This window comes from Haliotis rubra, unplaced genomic scaffold, assembly GCF_003918875.1.
Source record: "Haliotis rubra isolate DU_JTF1 unplaced genomic scaffold, ASM391887v1 Scf1, whole genome shotgun sequence".
NCBI classification, from domain to species: domain Eukaryota; kingdom Metazoa; phylum Mollusca; class Gastropoda; order Lepetellida; family Haliotidae; genus Haliotis; species Haliotis rubra.
The window spans coordinates 3752049-3771763 of record NW_025764891.1 but is presented as its reverse complement, the minus strand read 5'-3'; the positions used below and the strand labels follow the sequence as shown (position 1 = coordinate 3771763).

At 36.7% G+C, this 19715-nt stretch overlaps 1 protein-coding gene across 4 annotated transcripts in view; it reads right to left on the bottom strand.

Annotated features, from left to right (window-relative positions):
* Nucleotides 1–272: 272 nt before the first annotated feature.
* LOC124271382 (rho GTPase-activating protein 6-like) overlaps nucleotides 273–19715 on the bottom strand; it is a 112771-nt gene continuing 93328 nt past the window's right edge. For all 4 annotated transcript variants that reach the window (XM_046706626.1, XM_046706685.1, XM_046706753.1 and 1 more), the window contains 9 exons: nucleotides 17201–17329; nucleotides 9166–9307; nucleotides 8893–8974; nucleotides 7452–7656; nucleotides 6182–6388; nucleotides 5514–5665; nucleotides 4816–4998; nucleotides 4145–4242; nucleotides 273–3890 (listed from right to left, as the gene is read on the bottom strand). In XM_046706626.1, coding sequence (XP_046562582.1) covers nucleotides 3170–3890; nucleotides 4145–4242; nucleotides 4816–4998; nucleotides 5514–5665; nucleotides 6182–6388; nucleotides 7452–7656; nucleotides 8893–8974; nucleotides 9166–9307; nucleotides 17201–17329 — 1919 coding nt within the window. In that variant the 3' untranslated portion in view covers nucleotides 273–3169. The remainder of the gene's footprint in view (nucleotides 3891–4144; nucleotides 4243–4815; nucleotides 4999–5513; nucleotides 5666–6181; nucleotides 6389–7451; nucleotides 7657–8892; nucleotides 8975–9165; nucleotides 9308–17200; nucleotides 17330–19715) is intronic.

The following is a 19715-nucleotide window of genomic DNA, read 5'->3' as shown; positions in this document are numbered from 1 at the left end:
GACAGACTTTCCTCCCATCACCAGAATACTATTCAAACCGTCATTACACTGAACTCATTCACTCACACATGAACATGCTGGTTGTCTCCCTTGGCTCAGTGAGTGAGTTTGCTTTTATGCTGCTGTTAGCAATATTCCAGCAATATCTCGGCCAGGGACACTAGAAATGCCCTTGGCTCAGAATGTGTTCAGTGATGTATGCAATGCTATGATACTGGCACTGGGTCACCAACAGTCTGAAGAAAGTCACAAGGAAAACAGTACACAACACATTAGGTTCAAAGTTTTATTTTTAAAATTATATATTTTTGCCCTTTTATAGCATAAACAATATATGTGTATGGGCGAAGCCATACCAAAAATTGAGCTAAGATTGTTATGCTAGATAATCCTCATGTTCAAGACTTCCTATGTAGTTTTAACAGGACATTGTTTACAAGTGGATTGACGCTGTTACCATGGAAACAGGCATTATGACATATGGGATACGACTATTATGTAATGGTAAACAAGACATGGTCAACATGTAAACATCAAACGTGTTATGTATAGACTGTTAAGAGATTCTTGGTAGCACTGGTATTTGGATGAAGTCAACACAGAAATCAACATAAACAAAACATGTCACTAATATAACTTCTAAATATAGTGCGTAGAATTAATTTCTGTCAATTTTTATTAATGTGAAAATAATATATTCACACCAAAAAGCTGATTTTCCATATTAGTAATGACTTGATTTGATATGATGTACTGGCTCTTGTAATAATGTATAATTCTGACTTATTCTGGCCAATGTTTATATACTGAAGAAATAAAGAAAGGGAACAGCAGCATAATTATAGAGATTCTGATGCTATCTTTAGCATGAATGCCTCAATTATGAAAACAAATGAGTAAAGAAATGAACTAACTCTTCAATATATTAAACAATATCTGGTAACCTACAATCTGTTCCGTCAAATCAATCAGAAATCACGTCCAACATTTTCTTTAACATCTGTTCCCTTAATTCTTCCATTCAGTATACCCTGATTAACAAAATGTAACAATATTTCAAAATATGAAGACCTAAAACATTCCTCCAAATTGTTACGTATACAATTAGTGTCTTGACTTACTTTAACGTTTAGATTCAGAGAGAAATGACTATGCGCCATCTTTCTTTGTGTTAGTAGTAGGACTGGAATCAGTTCAGAAACAAATCAATGGTTTTCGGAAAACCAATAGTTTCACCAGTTGGTTACATGCAGTTTCTAGGGAAATAGTACACTGGTGTTTCAGTGTAATGATCCTTACAGGCTAACATGGGTAGTCCGACTAGAAAGGCTTTTCCTGAGTAAAGCTGAGTAACATACAAGACAATCATTTATATGGTTGCCATGGAAACTGTACACATTATATTTGCAACATTCTATTGTAAGATTGATGAAATATCACTGACACATAACTCCAAACTGAAGCTGAAGTAGGTATTTTAAAATGTTAATTGCTATTTCTAGATCACAATCTTTGATTAGCGTTGTGTCAGTTTTTGATTGCAGTCCAATTTTGATTACTTGCTCCGATATGTCAATATCCAGCATAATATCATACCAACAAATTCAAACCTCAGTTACACTACTGATGGTCACATCAATACAAAAATGATGGAAATGGATTTATATTAAAACATATTGGAACCATTATGAAACAAATTACATCACCTCTATTATCTATTATATATTCAAAAAAAAAATCTACCAAAAAATGTTTCACCAATGATTTGTTTAAGTCTTCAGTTGAAAGAACATGCTTACTGTACGTTAAATATTGCATATTTGAAACATTAAAATATTTTAGAATAAATATGAAACAAATTACATCAATTTTATATGTTCCCAAAAATATCTACCCAAAAATGTTTCAACAATGAATGTTTTATCTCTTTCAATTGAGAGATCATGCTTACTGTAAACTAGATATTGCATATTTGAAATAAACATACAGTTTATGTTTTTAAAGGTGGAAGTGTCAATGATAGGGTGTTGTAAGGAGAAGGAACATACAGCTTGTACAAAAAACAAAATCCCTTTGATTTCGACTGTACAGACTGCCATGTCTCACTGGTTTGTCATATTTATTAATATCTTTTTGGTAACTATGGCAACAACCATTTCTATGTACAACTATCTTCTCTCCATCACTTTGGCACATATGAGTTGATTATTTTGTACATCATAAATAACTCTATGATATATCTACAACATCTCTTTTCCTTCTGCAAAGCTTGACTTAACATACCCTCATATCTGAGGTATCTAAGTCGTCTTTGAAGCACAAGAACATTAAACAATCAACATTTTAACAATTTGAAAAATGTATACATCTATTTGGTAACCTCTGTTAATATAAAACAAATAACAGAAATTTGCATACAGTCCAGTTGTTTCAGATGCTGCTATAAAATTGCCCACTTTTATCAATATACACACGACCAATAATGGGCGACTCATGATAAAACAGTTTTCATATAAATGTGAAATGAAAATGTTAACTGCACTGTCGCATGGATGAAAACATTGTTTTATAATGAATTATTGCTTGTATAAAAATGTTAAAAAATCTCAATGTTATCAAAGTTTATAGGTAAAAAATTTAAAACAGCAAATTCTGAACCAACGTTTGCCTAACCCTTCCTACTTTCGACGTACAAGAACATAGATTATAAATATACAATTAACGATTGCACTTTCATGACAGTTGGGGCAGTTCTTGTATTATTTACAAAACTAATCGCTGGCTCAGCATGTCTGCATACATATATATATACACACTACAATACAATCATCATATTCTATTTTTGCATAGATTCCCTTAGTGTTATTGCAAAAACAAGTGTTAATATGAAAGACATTATGATTTAGATTCCTGTCCAAGCGGCACGTTCAAACCAGCTGTATATTGTCAACTAATTTCACACAGCGGTTGAGCATTGTGTTGTCACCATGGAAACACACCTCTGAAATCATTCCCGGTCACTGAGCAGTGGAGTTCATGGAATACCGGTTTTCCAAATATTCATGGATTTAATCCAGCACATCTGTAAATCAGTGGAAAAATGCCACAGAGGTCTCGTATCTTTCAAATATTTGGAATTGCACATTCTTTGCCCATAACACACTGGTTCTCATACAAGTGTCTCTTGTTCATAGCCTTCTCCTTTCTTATCAGCTGCGATCATTTCCCAGTGGCGCCACCGTTCCCTCTGCCATTCTGCAGACCCGACAGGAGCGTCTTCACCTTGGTTGAGATTCAAAGGTCGCCTCTGTGATGATGACCTGCGGATTGGTCGAGGTGAGCTTGTTCTAGAAGATGGAGGTGACTGGTTCGACCACTGTATTGAGGTGTCCGACCCACCTGGACTGTTCGTTGAGGACAAATAACTGCTGATGCTAGAGCTGCTGTTCTCTCGGAGATAACTCGGCTTTGGAATGGACAAACTGTGAGAGTATCCCTCGGAATAAGGCCGGTCCCCACGCACATCCACGTGTGGTCGTAATAACACCTCAGGACTAGAACTGTCTCTCGAAACCTTCACTGTCGGAGTCCGAGATGTCCGCTGACTCCTTGATACAAGTGGACTAGCGCTCTTTTCAATATTTACACGCACTTTGGGTCTATCCTCACTGGAACTTGCAGTCCTTCGTTCCTCTACAACAGTCCCTGACTTTCTATGAGCAAGTGGGGTGCAAGGGTCGGCACTCTTGGAGGCCCGGAGCGTCTGGTGGACGCTAATGTAGCCTCGGGAGTGGCAGAGGAGGTCGGCGTCACTGCTGGGGGAGTGAGGCATAGAGGGCGAATCACTGTCGTCAAACACACTCGAAGATGTGTCCGGATCAGGTTCAATCCTGGAAAACAAGTCAAAGACATTTATGTAGGGTTACTGTGTTAAGTAGATACTGAAATTATTGGTGATGACTACCAAGATCTTTCACTCACTCATGCATCCACTTACATCCCGATACAAGTGTAATTATTGTGAACGTGACTCTAGATTGAGTTTCACTCCAACACTAATAAAATAATTGAATCCCCTTTCTCCACATCATTGAGACCTGAGAATCGTATCACCACCACATCTGAGATCAGCTGCTATACTTACACAACATCATTTGCTAGTTGTTTGAGAATCTTATCTGCAACCTCTGGGCTCGTTTCCATTAGCAACCGTATAACATCATCATGCAGATCAGGCGAAATCTGAAATAAAAGAAGACCAGTTAACAACAACCATCAACATCAGAATACAACAGGCTGTTATGATCTTGTTTATGAATACGATTAAAAAAATGAAATGCTAAAACTTCATACATCAAATTTGTTTTCAATATCAATTTGAAAATAATATTTAAAATAGTATATTTAAATCATGTATCTAACAAACTACCTTACATTTTGAAAAAATGACTATTTAAAATTGGAATTTTATAATTTCTTTCAACTTATGCACATGGTTTTTAGTAATGCCTAATGCTGAATGACCATAACCTGAATGAAACAATATCTCACTACACAATGAGTGAGTGAGTTAAGTTTTATGCCGCACTCAGCAATATTCCAGCTATATGGCGGCGGTCTGTAGATAATCGAGTCTGGATCAGACAATCCAGTGATCAACAGCATGAGCATCGATCTGCGCAATTGGGAACCGATGACATGTGTCAACCAAGTCAGCGAGCCTGACCACTCAATCCCGTTTATACAGTACACAGAGTTCAATAATCTAAATTATCTAGAAATGTTCCACCTGTCATGTTATAACTTTCAGCTCACCTCATACAACTGACGATAGCCATCGATCATCTCCTTGACGACCTCTATGACCTCCTTGCTCTGCTCCGCATGTTCCGTTGTTTCCACCCGGAACTCCTTGTCCGGTGACGACTTAGCTTTGTGGAGAATGTTTGGTCCAAACAATGTTGCCAGATTATGGGAGTCCATCTTATTCCCAGAGAGCTAGTGAAAGACAATAAATTAGTATCATTTGATCATGTTACCAGTGCATATACCATTTGCGAAAAAACTTTTCCTGTGATAGACAACATAGATTAAGTCATAATTAAAGAAAATAACATTGTGAGGAAATCTGTTGAAATGGAATGAAATCTAGGATGTATTAAATGTGATTGTTGTTTATTTTGTTGTAATTTTATCCATTTTCATCATTTCAATACACAATTTATCAAGCTTTTGTTCCATTGGTACAAGGTAGCTTGAGAAGCCTTTCAGCCTTTAAAATCTTTAAGTGGGAACAGAGTTGTCTCCCTTAGTACAACAACCGATCAGCAAACTTTAAGCTATTACAGTCTGTGCCGTAATTGTATCTCTTTAACTCAACCTAATATCACATTTGACATATAATGTTAAGTTCCATAACAAAGACAGACTACTCTGCAGTTGTCATTCAGAGCTGATGTTTGTCAGTTGAGATTGTGAAGCAGAAATTGGTTCTCCCTTTTGATACAACATACCTCGTTTCCATGTTCATCTATAGTATCTTTGGAATGTTCGACAACCTTTGCCAGGAACCTCAGCAGTGCCCAGAATGTGTCACGATTTGGCAGTGGCAGTAACGACACAAGCAACCTCAAAGCTACCAACCGCTTCTCTACATCTTTTAATTCTGGAAGGTAACACAAAGAAGGTTAAATAGAAGTTCAAAAGGCATTCCTCACAGAAGAAGGACCCAAAAATGTTTCAGGGTGATACTGTTTTCCTTGCAGCTAATAACATATGCACAAAATTGTCAACAATGTTGAAAAATATATTTCATCAAAAAGCTGTTATTAAACAAATTGTGGGTGAGGGAGGGGGTAAACACAGCTATGATCCGACAGTATGAGTCAATCATTACATGTTTTGAGAAGAAAAGTCAAATAAATGAATAAATTACTGTATTGGTAAAGTTCCTAAGCACCAGACCAAGTGTATAAATCAGAGCAATTCTGTTATTTGCACCATAACTGCAAATCCTAGCATGACTAAGGGATATAACTCTGTACATTGGGTTACAGTGCATTAAACACTGCCCATCAGTGCCCCCAAACCAACAATAAATCAAACCTCAGTTATCCAAATTATCCAAATGCAACTAATGTTTTATGCAACAAATTTGTAATGTGACTGTCATGTGACCTACTTCTGGTGGAGATGAAAGGCGTGTACAGATCCCGAGTGAGGAGTGGCTCTGGCAGATCCCGAAAATATTCCTTCAGCAACGCCTCAACGTCATGAGGGTTGTGATTTTCATTTAACGTTATGCTCTTCCCACTATCAAATTCTTCTTGTAACTGTTTCACTCGCTTCTTGGATGAACCAACACGAAAAATACCAAGCACTTGCAAACCTGAAACAAAAAACATAATTCTTACTGATCGTATTGCATGTCTAATGTGATTAGTTGATGGGAAAGCTTTATCGTATCACTGGACATAATTTCAGTGGTAGTTTTACAGGTTTGAAATGGAAATACCATAAACATTCAAATTAGGAATACAGCTTGTTTGTTATTTAATATTCCTAATGTATTCAATACAAACATATGCTATAATTACAAGCCTATTTACGCTTTTTTGTCTTTAAGTTAAAGGTACCATATGGCTCAGATTCTGGTTTCCAAAATCAAGGGCAGGTAACTCTGAATACTATCTATCCATAAAAAAGTGTTTCCTCTTCACTATCTATCACAGATGAAAGTTCGGCAGTAGAGACATTACATGATGGCAGCCTGAATAACTGAACCTAGAATCGGACAAATCATTGATTGAGACTATTAGCAGCACTGGAGGTCATCAAGGCACTTGACCGGTCAAGAAGCCCGACCACCCATCCACTTAGTTGCCTTGTAAGACAAGCATAGGTTACTTGTGTGATACTCTAACAAGAGACCGCTTCCGTGGTGTAGTGGTTAGAGCGTCCGCCCGGAGAGCGGAAGGTCGCGGGTATGATCCCTGGCCGCGTCATACCAAAAGACGTTTAAATATGGTACTTGTTGGTCCCTGCCTGGCGCTCGGCATTAATGGGTACAACAAGGACTGGTTCATGCTTCACTGCGGCATGGTATCTCAGCTTAAGTCTGGGCTAGTACAAGCAGCCGCACATACACATACACACGCATGCACGTCGTCATATGAGCGAAATATTCTCAAGCACGACGTTAAACCCAATTTCACCTCACCTCACCTCTAACAAGACCCACAGGGTTTATGTTTACTACAACTAATGAAAGAGAGCGAGCACGTTTTGGAATAACACCTCAAGAGCTACAAACACACTTTTACACAAAACGTTGATGAATTACTTCAGACAACACTTTTCTCCTTTTTGCCAACACTAAATCTGGAACTAAATCAGTATATGAAAACTTCAGAATGAGATTCCTCCCTAACTGTATGACAACTGATCCTCACCATAGGTTTCTATATGTTTAAAACAGGAATTGACTATCTGAGGAACTTGAGGCGCTCCCGTGGCGTAGCAGCTTTGGTTATCTCCCCTTAGTTCTGACTGCGTCGAGGCAGGCTGAGTGAGAGACAGGGAGAGGGCATCGATGAGACTAGAACTTGTGTTTCTGCTACTTTCCGATTCCGACAAAGAATCTGAACTTCCTCGTCTCTGAAAAAAAGCATATTGACACATTAGTAAAATCAAAAAACTTCTCACTCCTTCCCCAATGCCAGAACAGTACAAATGAATTTTCTTCTGCCAAAGCAAGATAATTTTTTTTATCACTTTAATTCTTTCTTGTAGGTATGATAACTGCAACACTATATTGTATTTTTATTTATTTGTTTCTTTTTTATTTATTTTGTTATTTACTTGTATTTCTTTAAGTATTGGACTAGATGTAAAACTAGTTTTATGACTGAATTTCAGCAATGTGTTTATTTCTGTAACCGCAAAAATAACTTGTAAAAGTACACTTAAGCACTTTTAAACATTTCAATCATTTCATGCCTAATTATTAACTTCGGATCTATTTCTAAATAACTTCCTCAACCCAAAACCAAATTATCCCTAATTAGTCAATAAGTTATCTATGGAATTTCATGACATTCAACCATAAGATAAATCCAAGTAACCAGGTGTCCTGTCAATATTCACTTGAGGTCCTTGACATATTTTAGCCCCAAAATGGAGGCCATCTGTCTAGGTCAAGGGAGATAACTCATCTCCATGCATTCCACAGACAGAATTCACAGGTGTAAGATTGAGTAATCTCTGCTATCTGTCGTGTATATCATGCTTCAGCGACCAACTTGATGGGCATATATAATATGCAATCACTTTATGAGATCTTACTGCAAGTGATGTGAAACAGCTCCAGGCAAAGCACCTGGGTAATCAGCTACCAGGACTATAGCCTAATAAGTGGTTAATAATCACAAATATTTAAAGACTTCCTTTACCCACTAGAAACATTCCATAAATATTACTGATTTCTCTAACAGTTGTGACTGTTAGGAATGTACAAAATATTTATTGAGTGCATATTTTCAATTTACATTTCCGATGCCAAGTGGCTTAGGAATTCACAAAATGTATTAATTTCACAGTTTTAAATTTGGATTTTGTAAGCTGAATTTGGTAGGGGTTTTCATTCACGTTTACTGAAGTTTCAAGATAACATAGTTTGAGCACTGGGAAGGATTATTTCAAAAGACAGGATATGCTTAACGATTTAACATGTTAATAAAGTTTGAAATTCGGATAGTGTCCATTTATACATGTATGTTAAACATGTGGAAGCAGTTATGTCATGGCCGTATAATTTTATAAGAATCTTTCCTTGTTTTACAACCATTTTAGATATTCCTTCATTTCCTGGGTGACAGGAAGTTGCATGCTTACCCCATGAGAAGGATTGTGGGATATTGTGCTGCCGTTGTGGGGAACATTGTCCAGAGAGCTTTGGGAGGAACTACTTGACTTTCTGGAAATAAAAACATTTGTACATTAGACATAGTACATAAGAATGTGTTAAAACATTTCATTCACTCACTCACTCACATTTCAATCTAGTTCTCCATCAATATTCTTCCTTCTGACCAACCAGTCAAAGAAAGAAAGGTACTGTTAAGTCACACAGAAATCATCCACAATGCAGTATTAATGGCGACTCACCTCTGACCATGGGGAGACAATAATACATCAGCACTTTCACTGCGGACCTTTAACGACGCTGATGTACGACAACTTTGTCTTTTATATATTTCTCTGTCATGAGCGATACACTTTGACAGTGGAATTCCAAACACCATTCCATCTGAAACAAAATATGTAACAATGTTAAAACTGAAAAAGACTTCAAATGCTTCTGATTGGCATCTAGAACACTCCCCCGCCTTTTCAATATTGTCAAATAATCTTTGAATATCAAGCACAGTTTGTACTAAACATGCCAACGCAGAGTCACACAAAAGTGTGACAAAATGTCACTTCAATAAACTTTCCTCAAAATGACACCAGTGAGCTTACTTAGCCATAAAGAGAGATACTATCCAGTACATCGGTATATATCTGTAACTAGCCATTTCTAAAAATTCTGCGATTGCTCCACAGATAATTTTATCCCACCTTTGTTTCCCAATTTCTCACAATCCTTAACAAACAACAACCTACTTTATTGCGTTGATACATTTGAATCCCACTCTCTCTACCCAGTCACGTTTCTACAATCAAATTACCAATACTCTGAAGCATGTGTCATCAGATAGCTAATGAAAAGCTTCAAGTCATGATAGCAATTTCTAAAGTCCAATGGTTTACCATCCGCAAAACATTTATTTGATTTAGAAAAGATATGACTCGTATCACCACGTTTCAGAGTTACCAAGTGCTTTAATATCACAATGTACTATTAGTCATAACTGGCAGGCGTTATATGCTATATTTCCACCTGCCTACAAGTCATAGCATGTGTCTGTTTACATCCTAGCATTCTACTCACTCAGCTTCTTAAACTAATTCCCTATTTGACGATTACAATACATTATCCCGACCCTCTCACAAGATCCCTTCTAATGGCAATATAATGATTCAACAGGAACCCCTGCTTGGTTAACCATCACAGTAGCAAGTGGTGGTCTACCGGAGTTATTTTTCAGTGTCACTAGGTCGTGGCAATCCCTGACAGACTGTACTTTTTCAACGTCACATAGCAGTGATGACCTCATTGTTTATCTCAGCAAGGGGTCTATCTGAAATCCAGTCAGTTTAAGAATACAGCTGAGCATATGTTATCATTGTATGATATTGTGAAACACAGCCGTCACGTGAATCGGTCATCATTGTTCTTTACAACTACCAACCACTGACTTACATAGCAGGGAGGACAGTGGCAATATAAGGTTTTATATGTCCCTGAATGAGTTATCAGATAATATTTCCAGTTCATATAATTATTAACAATATAACTTAATATTATTTTTCATGGCGTCAACATTTCAGATTCATATCATTATTAACTATATTACTTATTATTTGTTTCATGTTAGATGTGGGGCGGTAGGGTAGCCTCGTGGTTAAAGCATTCGCTCGTCACGCCGAAGACCCTGGTTCGGCTCCCCACATGGGTACAATATGTGAAGCCCATTTCCGGTGTCCCCCCCCCGTGATATTGTTGGAATATTGCTAAAAGCGGCATAAAACTATACTCACTCACTCATGTTAGATGTGGAAGGCACTACTCCAGAATCATATCATTCTTAACAATTTTACTTAACATATATTTTATATTGTTTTTAGTAACATAATTTCAATTTGCATAAACTCTCATCAAGTCAGTGAGTTTGATTTTACTATGCTTTTAGCAATAGTCCAACAATATCACTGCGGGGTACACCAGAAATGGGCTTCACACATTGTACCCTTGTGGGGAATCGAACCCAGGTTCCGGAGTGACGAGCAAACGCTTTAACCACTAGGCTGCCCCACCACCCCGCTTGTCCAATAAAGCATAAAAATATATTGAGAACTTTTATGGAATATTGAGAACCTGAAACCACATTAATAAAAACAAGTATGTGACTTGACCTATGTCCTCAATCCCATAGTACATTGTGTAAATTGATCTGACAGCATACAATTGATACAATATCTCAAAGTTAGCCAGCCATTTCAAACAAGAAGGTACCATATTCACTGTAAAAAGCGCCATGAGCTTACAAAATTTACAAAAGTGGGGTACTTGTTATAAGTGAGTTATAATTATTTGTATTCAGATCCTTTCTAGATCCACTGATAGTTATGTTGTTCAATGGTGTTACTCTGTCTCACAGTCCCTGAACCACATTATTTTCCCTACTGCCTGGCCCTCTCTGGAGTGCTAAAGCCCTATAGGAAGAAAATCTAGATATCCCTAGTCTGTCTCACAGTCCCTGAACCACATTATTTCCCCAACTGCCTGGCCCTCTCAGGAGTGCTAAAGCCCTAAATGTAGCAAATCTAGATTTCCTCAGGTTCAGGAATCTCTGGTCTCCCTGGGTCTCCTTTTAATTTAAATGGGTTTGTGTGTTACTATCAAAATTATATATATATTCAGTGAGTAAGTGAGTGAGTGAGTTTAGTTTTACGCCGCATTCAGCAATATTCCAGCTTTATGGCGGCGGTCTGTAAATAATCGAGTCTGGACCAGACAATCCAGTGATCAACAGCATGAGCCTGACCACTGATCCTGTTAGTCACCTCTTATGACAAGCATGGGTTACTGAAGATCAATATTCTAACCCGGACCTTCACGGGTAATATATATTCTGAGACTAAACATTAGTCTATGGTGTTATTTGAGATACATTGAACAGATAACTGACAGCAGCTGTTCTGTTCAATGCAGAGCATGGAATGATGATGTTACATTTTCTAGGTTATGGCTGGACACCACTCATGTCACAGAAGGTCCCAGGAAACAATATAATATATGCTATGTTCTGGTCGCTAAACATTTTCATTAATATATTTGCCTCTGCCATCAATATGTGTCTCATATGTCAGTACGTACAAAATAAAGTTAATTTGTTTTTACATATTTTCTTCTTTAAACCACCCACGCAAAGTATTTTTTTAGTTAAAAAATGTTAACAAATGAATATATTCAAGATTTATATATACCAAAGTGAAACAAATTTATGCTGAAGGTGAAAAACATGGACAATACAGGTAATAAAACTTTAGGTAAAACTGAAAAAAAAAAAAAAAGTAAAAGTGTGTTTGGTCTGATTGATTAAGATTAGTCAGGAAAAAGGAAACTACATTTTTATTTTGACCTGATAAATACACCATACAGTTAAATTATTAAAGAGTCGCATTGGTTTTGACGAATACTACATAGAGACATGGTTGCATAATACACTATTTTTTTATTATAGTGGTCAGTCTTAGTAAACTTAGCCTCAGTATTATTCGTTACCTTAGTACTGAGACTAAGTTTACTTAGACTGTTATAGTGGTTTAATAATATATTACGATTTGTTACCTATTTCAAGAGGCAATATAACTTAATTTCAACCTCTAGAAAAGCATCCCCACTTCTTGGATACGCAACTGATGTGAAATATGCTCATATAATGTAGAAATTGTATTTGAGACTCTCCCTGGAGGAGACGGTGTGATTTATTGAGGTATATTATATATCCATGACATAAAAATGTTTATCACTGTGCATAAAGCGTAACCCAATCTTATATTCACTGTGTGGAATACAGTGACTAAACTCACCAGAATAATACCATTAAGTATTAAATCAGAAGTGTAATTGAAATCTGAGTAAAGTTTAAGTTATAAAATATTTCAGGAATTTATGATATCTTTGAAATGTTCCAGATAAGACAGACAAAAACAGCATAGATAAAATTCCATAGTTCACATTATCATTTTGGTCCCTAAGTAGAGAGATGACATATTTTGCCCTGAAATATATTTGCCATTCACAAAATATTCAGATTTAATGTGATTGATTATATATTATTCATATAAATCACAGAAAATGCATTGTGATATGCTGTACAGCATGTCAAGAAATATTAAAATATTTTCACAAGAGAGGACTGAATGATAATTCAATCATAACAGAAACTTTTCAATTTCAATCTAAAAATTATGCAAAGTTAATTAAAATTTAACGTCGAAAATATTAAATAAGAATGTAGAATATGTGTTTATTCATTAGCAGACATAAAAGGGAAACTAGGCATAGTTTATTTGCTTATCGTATACATTTTGATTGACATATGTGTGAAGACCATTTCTGTTGTGCCCTACAATGAAATTACTGGAATATGTCTAAAAGCCTCACTCACTCACTCTCTGTCATAAATGGTTTAAAACTCTACCTGTACCACATGAGATGGGACACAAGCTGATTTTGTCGCCATTAAGTTTTTAATGTTCTGCGGAGTTGCCGTAAGCATGACAGTGACATCTCAGTCGAAAAGAGATTAATCATGCTCTTCAACACCTCATTAATTCTTTCCCAAACCTTTACCAAGAACAGAAACTCCTCACACTGTCCTTGTAAACAGCTGAATGTGAATGTAAATCACTTGACAAGTCATGATTACTTAAATGTTATGTGTTACAATTTTCTAATTGAAAAAAAGAAAAGAATGAAATCTGCACTTTCACACCAACGACAACACTAACTGCATTTGAGCAAAGAATATTCAACAAATATAAAATTATCTGAACTAAAACAGAAAAACTGTTTTGAGATTTTCATCTTTACAAACAGTTTCATCATGTTCATAGACAATATCATCAAAATAGATGGAGTATATTGCCTTCCTGGTCAATAAATATATTACATACCTCTAGTCAATAAACATATAATATTACCTATCTAGTCAAACGTGAACCCATCCCTCCTATTAGCTATGTAAACACAGTAAACACTGTAAACATCTTTCAGCCGACAAGGTCAGTAGTTCCAACCCTCGGTTTGTACATGACCTACATTCTCCTACATGAAGCCAGAATTCTATTATTATTCCGGAATTTGGTCAAGGGCTGGAGCTCTATACATACACCATATCTATATTTACTACACACCTGTACATCTAAATGTTACTCGACACCTTTAGACTACAAGTCTTTTATGACCAATACAAATGTGTTGGTTGATACAGCTGACATAAAATGTTTTATCTGAGTTACAAAACTTTTTCTTGGTTATTCAAACGGAACAGTAAATACAAAAGTGAGATATACGTAAAAGCTTTTTGAGAAACATCAACAACTGATTGTGATATATTTTCTCATACTAGAAAGGTTGACAACCACAATGACACATTTAAGAGTTTTTTAACCATAGTATAGCTTTAACCTTAAATCACATGCATTTACATGTATTTGACCGTTCATTTCTTGTGTATATATTTCAATACTGTATAAATATCCTATATTGATATTTATCTATACCTGTTTAGGGCCCAATATTTCCCCAATTTTGCAGCAAATGACTGTTAAAATACAAACGATTTCCCCAATGATGTTATAAAGCCATACTAATTTGTATTTCACCAATTTTAGCTAAAACAATATTTTGTTATCAAAATGCCTGGCAAGGGATACTTCACTTGGTATCCTGGATAGTTTAACTAAAATTACCTGTGTTATTTGGACTATTTTTCCACTTTATTCATGTTTTGTTCCTATACATATCTCCATATTGGTCACTGGACACATAACTTATAACATATGCAAATATTCCCGACAGTTTCAATTTTGTCAGGGAAACTATGGTTAGATGAAATCACTTCTATTCTAGTGTACAGGGAGTGTCAAGATATAGTCAAGGTATTTTCAAAACACAGGTGTCATAATTTACGTTGAACACTTTCAAATTTTGCTTTCAACCTTTGGACGTGATCAAGATGCAAACACTACAAGTTGACCTCTATTCACCTCAGATCAAGCCAGTGGCATATATTCTTCATATCAGGATAGCCTGAGGATTCAGGGATAGGGTGGATATTGTTCGTATCACACCATCTCGACAAGAGGCTATCCGTGGGGCCAGTCTGGTCCTCTCTTTGTGTGGAGGTGTATGACTGATTTTCAAGAGATCTTTGAGATTAAAGTGGATTAAAATATGGATTATCATGGATTCTGGAAGTGCAAGATTTTGAGGTGAATCTGACGCCAACTGATAGAGCATGCCTGACCAGGGTCAAACGTTGACATGAAAGTTTAAACTGTTGACTGAAGGAGGAAAGTGTTTATACGGATTAGTATGGGTAGATACCACAAAGGTTGCGATATGTTGTCATACCAGGTTTCTGTTTCTAGTATCTGCAACGTCTTGACTTACCAAAAGAGAGGGTTAGATCAAACTCATTGGTCACTGATTTCTGACTAGTGAACAAACATTACTAAATTATTGTGGAAAACATTTCCAGATCTTCACTAATCTTGCAACTCACAGCCTTGTGGAATGTGTACAGCAAAATCTCATTAGAAATAAGAAAATTTATTTAATATTCCTGATAATTAAAATAATGAAAATAATAATAACAATGAAAAGTTTCCAATATTCTGTCAACAAACAAAATAGTAAATATAAAGAAGGATATATTAATAATTTTTAAGTATTTAAGGTATATACACAGGAACACATTTCTTGGAGGTCAAGGATAAGTCTATCAACTAGCTCCGGTCATGATATCACTCAGGTTAAGTTGGCCAGGTAGGGTTATGTGACATGACAGATCCACCCTGGAGCTAATTCTATTTCAACTGCCCATAACTCCTGGAGTTTTGCCCAGAGTCAATGTGGGGGTGGATGTTTTTGACCTATATATTGACTTGGGAGTGTCAGGTTGCTCTTGAATGAAATACCACATCAATACCATAAACATGATAAAGATATACATTATTTATCAGTCGTTTTGACATGAAATATGGTCATATCTATTTATAGCTGAATTATTCATGTTTTACATTAAACATTTTTTACATGTTTTTTCATTATTTATATTTTATTACAATGCTTTGTTTCATTCAGAGGATACTAATGCCTTGTTTGTTTTCAAGTTCGGTCAATTTAAATCAAATATGTTGTTTGATAAATATTTACAAAATTCCTTATAAATATTCATGTTTTCCTATTTAACTTTATAAATAACTGACAACACCAAAAGTTTGGATATCAATACAAAATATTCATTCATCCAAAAGAAATCTGTTCAGAAAACCAATGAATGTCTAGGATACTAGAAATTACAAAATGATTTAACCACAATAATATTCTGAATAAATCCAATAAATGTACTTAATGTCTCGCGGCACACCACATTATAACAATTACACACATTGTAATGCAAGAACTTGAACCATAACATCCAGTCAATATAACATTGGTAGCAGTCATGTGGAAAATAGCTTCTATCTCCAAGGTCAGAGGATGACTTGGGTACTGACATTTCTCATGCACCACTGACCATGCTGTAGGCGTGGCAGGTTGTTGTTTGAAATATAACGCACCCCCTATAGAATAAGTTTCAATCACACACCAGGTCCTTCTATAAATCTGCAGCCTCTCTTTCATTATGGTGCCCTTTGAGCCTCTGTTTCATTCTATCCATATCAATAACTGTCTATTCAAATAGGTCTTCTCAGTTAGACCAGGGTATATGACAGAAGCATAGATAATGGTAATTGTGTAGTTGAACTATTTCAATGGTGTTTATTACAACCAGGTGTAGGCCTTTTTACATATTTGTTTGGTGATTACAGGACAATATATCTTGTTACCATATTTGGAACTTTGCAGAAACCTGTTTATTATTTTCTCAATAAACTGCCTTTCAGGGATACACATAAAGGCATGAATTTATGGACCATTCAACTGATGAAGGAGTAAGAATATACTCCGAAGTGGTTTCTATCAAAATAGAGAAGTTGACATTCATAAATTCTTGCCTTTCTGTTTTTCAAAACTGATGTCTATGTTGTTTCTTTAAAATATTGCAAATTTATTTTTACATGAAACTTATTGCCTGAACAGTTCGGTGAAATGAAGAATTTGATTTTAAATCAGTTTCAAGACTATATTATCATCTATTATACAAGTGTCACATACTATCTCCTCATGCAACATTGTTATTCTTTCAAAATCCAAATGCTTGAAAGTAAAGGTGCAATATTCTGGTACAACGAAACCAACCTTTTGGGTTTGAATCCTTCTGTTTTTCTTTCTCAGCTAGAGTGTCCAACAAACCAGCCAGGTTGGCGGACTTTGACCTTCGTTTCAGTGACAGCACTTTCTTTGACCTCCGGTTGTCATCAGAATCTCCTGGAAATAGAATAACATGTGCTCATAATATATATAACTATATAACATGATGATACTTACAACCTAAAATAAACATGGTTCACAGCAAATATGTTTCCCTACATCCCTACCAGGCGTTATGTCTCCTCATCACTCTCAGCTTAATTCATAATGTTTCCTAATTTTGTCCTCAGTTGGTTGGTTGGTTAATTCATGGGCGGATCCAGGAATTTTGAAAGGAGGGGGTTCATTTTCATAAGGGGTTGGGGGGGGGTGGGGTGGTGTGTGTGTGTGTGTGTGTGACCAGTATCATGAGCATCCATCTATGCAATTAGGATTTCGTCCAAAGTATATACCTAAAGGTGTGGTGTTGGTGGGATTGAGTTGGTGTGCCTGTGAGAGAGAGAGAGAGAGAGAGAGAGAGAGAGAGAGAGAGAGAGAGAGAGAGAGAGAGAGAGAGAGAGAGAGAGAGAGAGAGAGAGAGAGAGAGAGAGAGAGAGAGAGAGAGAGAGAGGGGCGGGGGAAGGTGGTTACGAACTAACATTTAATGAGCATGTGTATACCTTTTCGCACTTATATTTAATATATTTTTAACATTCAGGTTTTTCTCTATATATACAAATGGGGTAAATCATCCCTACAAATAAATACCATGGAAAGTTAGCAGTTCTCAACATTCGTGGATGACGCACAGTCTCCACAGATGTAAGCGCAGTGGACTGTGACATGTGACATACTTCGCCCGCTCCTATTGGTTCACTGTTGTTTCGACCATCACTGCCATCTATCGGTAAAAACCATTACACCATGCCCGAGGGAAAACATATAGTAGACCTACTTTAATACTCCACATATTTTGTCACACGACATCAAAGACAATGTGTAAATCGATGAAATAAAACATAGCAATAAAACATATTGTTTATATTCATGAATTATTGACAACTGTTTCTGAAAATGTTTCAAGAATCTACTCGAAGTCGGTGTCTAACTTATGGAATACAATGCACCATAAAGATATGCATTTTCGACAATTCTGAAATACTAATACTGTTAATCAAGACTACAAATACAAGGTAATTGTTCCATGCGATCAAGTTATTAAAATTGACTAATATTAAATACACATGACACATTATGTGTGAGTATCAGCACAATTTATACAGTCAGGAGCCGTACGGAAGCCAAGTGGTTAGAACGTTCGCCCGTCACGCCGAAGGCCCTGCACCGGTGCAGCTGTACAAAGCGATCTTAGTGCTAAGATAATCGTAACTTACGACAGTCGTAGAGCTAAGACTGCTTTGTACAACGTTACCTTGGGACCCGATCCACAAACCGTTCGTAACGTTACCACCTGTCGTGATTCCCATATCTTAACATACACTTTCGACTGTCGTAGAGCTAAGACTGCTTTGAACAACGTTACCTTGGGACCCGATCCACAAACCGTTCGTAACGTTACCACCTGTCGTGATTCCCATATCTTATCATACACTTATGACTGTCGTAGAGCTAAGACTGCTTTGTACAACGTTACCCTGGGACCCGATCCACAAACCGTTCGTAACGTTACCACCTGTCGTGATTCCCATATCTTAACATACACTTTCGACTGTCGTAGAGCTAAGACTGCTTTGAACAACGTTACCTTGGGACCCGATCCACAAACCGTTCGTAACGTTACCACCTGTCGTGATTCCCATATCTTATCATACACTTATGACTGTCGTAGAGCTAAGACTGCTTTGTACAACGTTACCTTGGGACCCGATCCACAAACCGTTCTTAACGTTACCACCTGTCGTGATTCCCATATCTTAACATACACTTATGACTGTCGTAGAGCTAAGACTGCTTTGTACAACGTTACCTTGGGACCCGATCCACAAACCGTTCGTAACGTTACCACCTGTCGTGATTCCCATATCTTATCATACACTTATGACTGTCGTAGAGCTAAGACTGCTTTGTACAACGTTACCTTGGGACCCGATCCACAACCCGTTCGTAACGTTACCACCTGTCGTGATTCCCATATCTTAACATACACTTATGACTGTCGTAGAGCTAAGACTGCTTTGTACAACGTTACCCTGGGACCCGATCCACAAACCGTTCTTAACGTTACCACCTGTCGTGATTCCCATATCTTAACATACACTTATGACTGTCGTAGGGCAAAGACTGTTTTGTACAACGCATCCCTAGTTCCTATCCTACGCGAGCGCAACGCAGTGTCACCAAGGTGATAATGCAGGAACATTAAAAGCGGCCTAAAACATTATTCAATCATTCTTGACCAAACGAGTCAAACATGTTTTGGGTCCCAAGACGCATAATATATTCCAGATCCTGCCCATTCAACCATGCTTTAAGGTGGAAAATAGACATCATTTTCGGGAATACG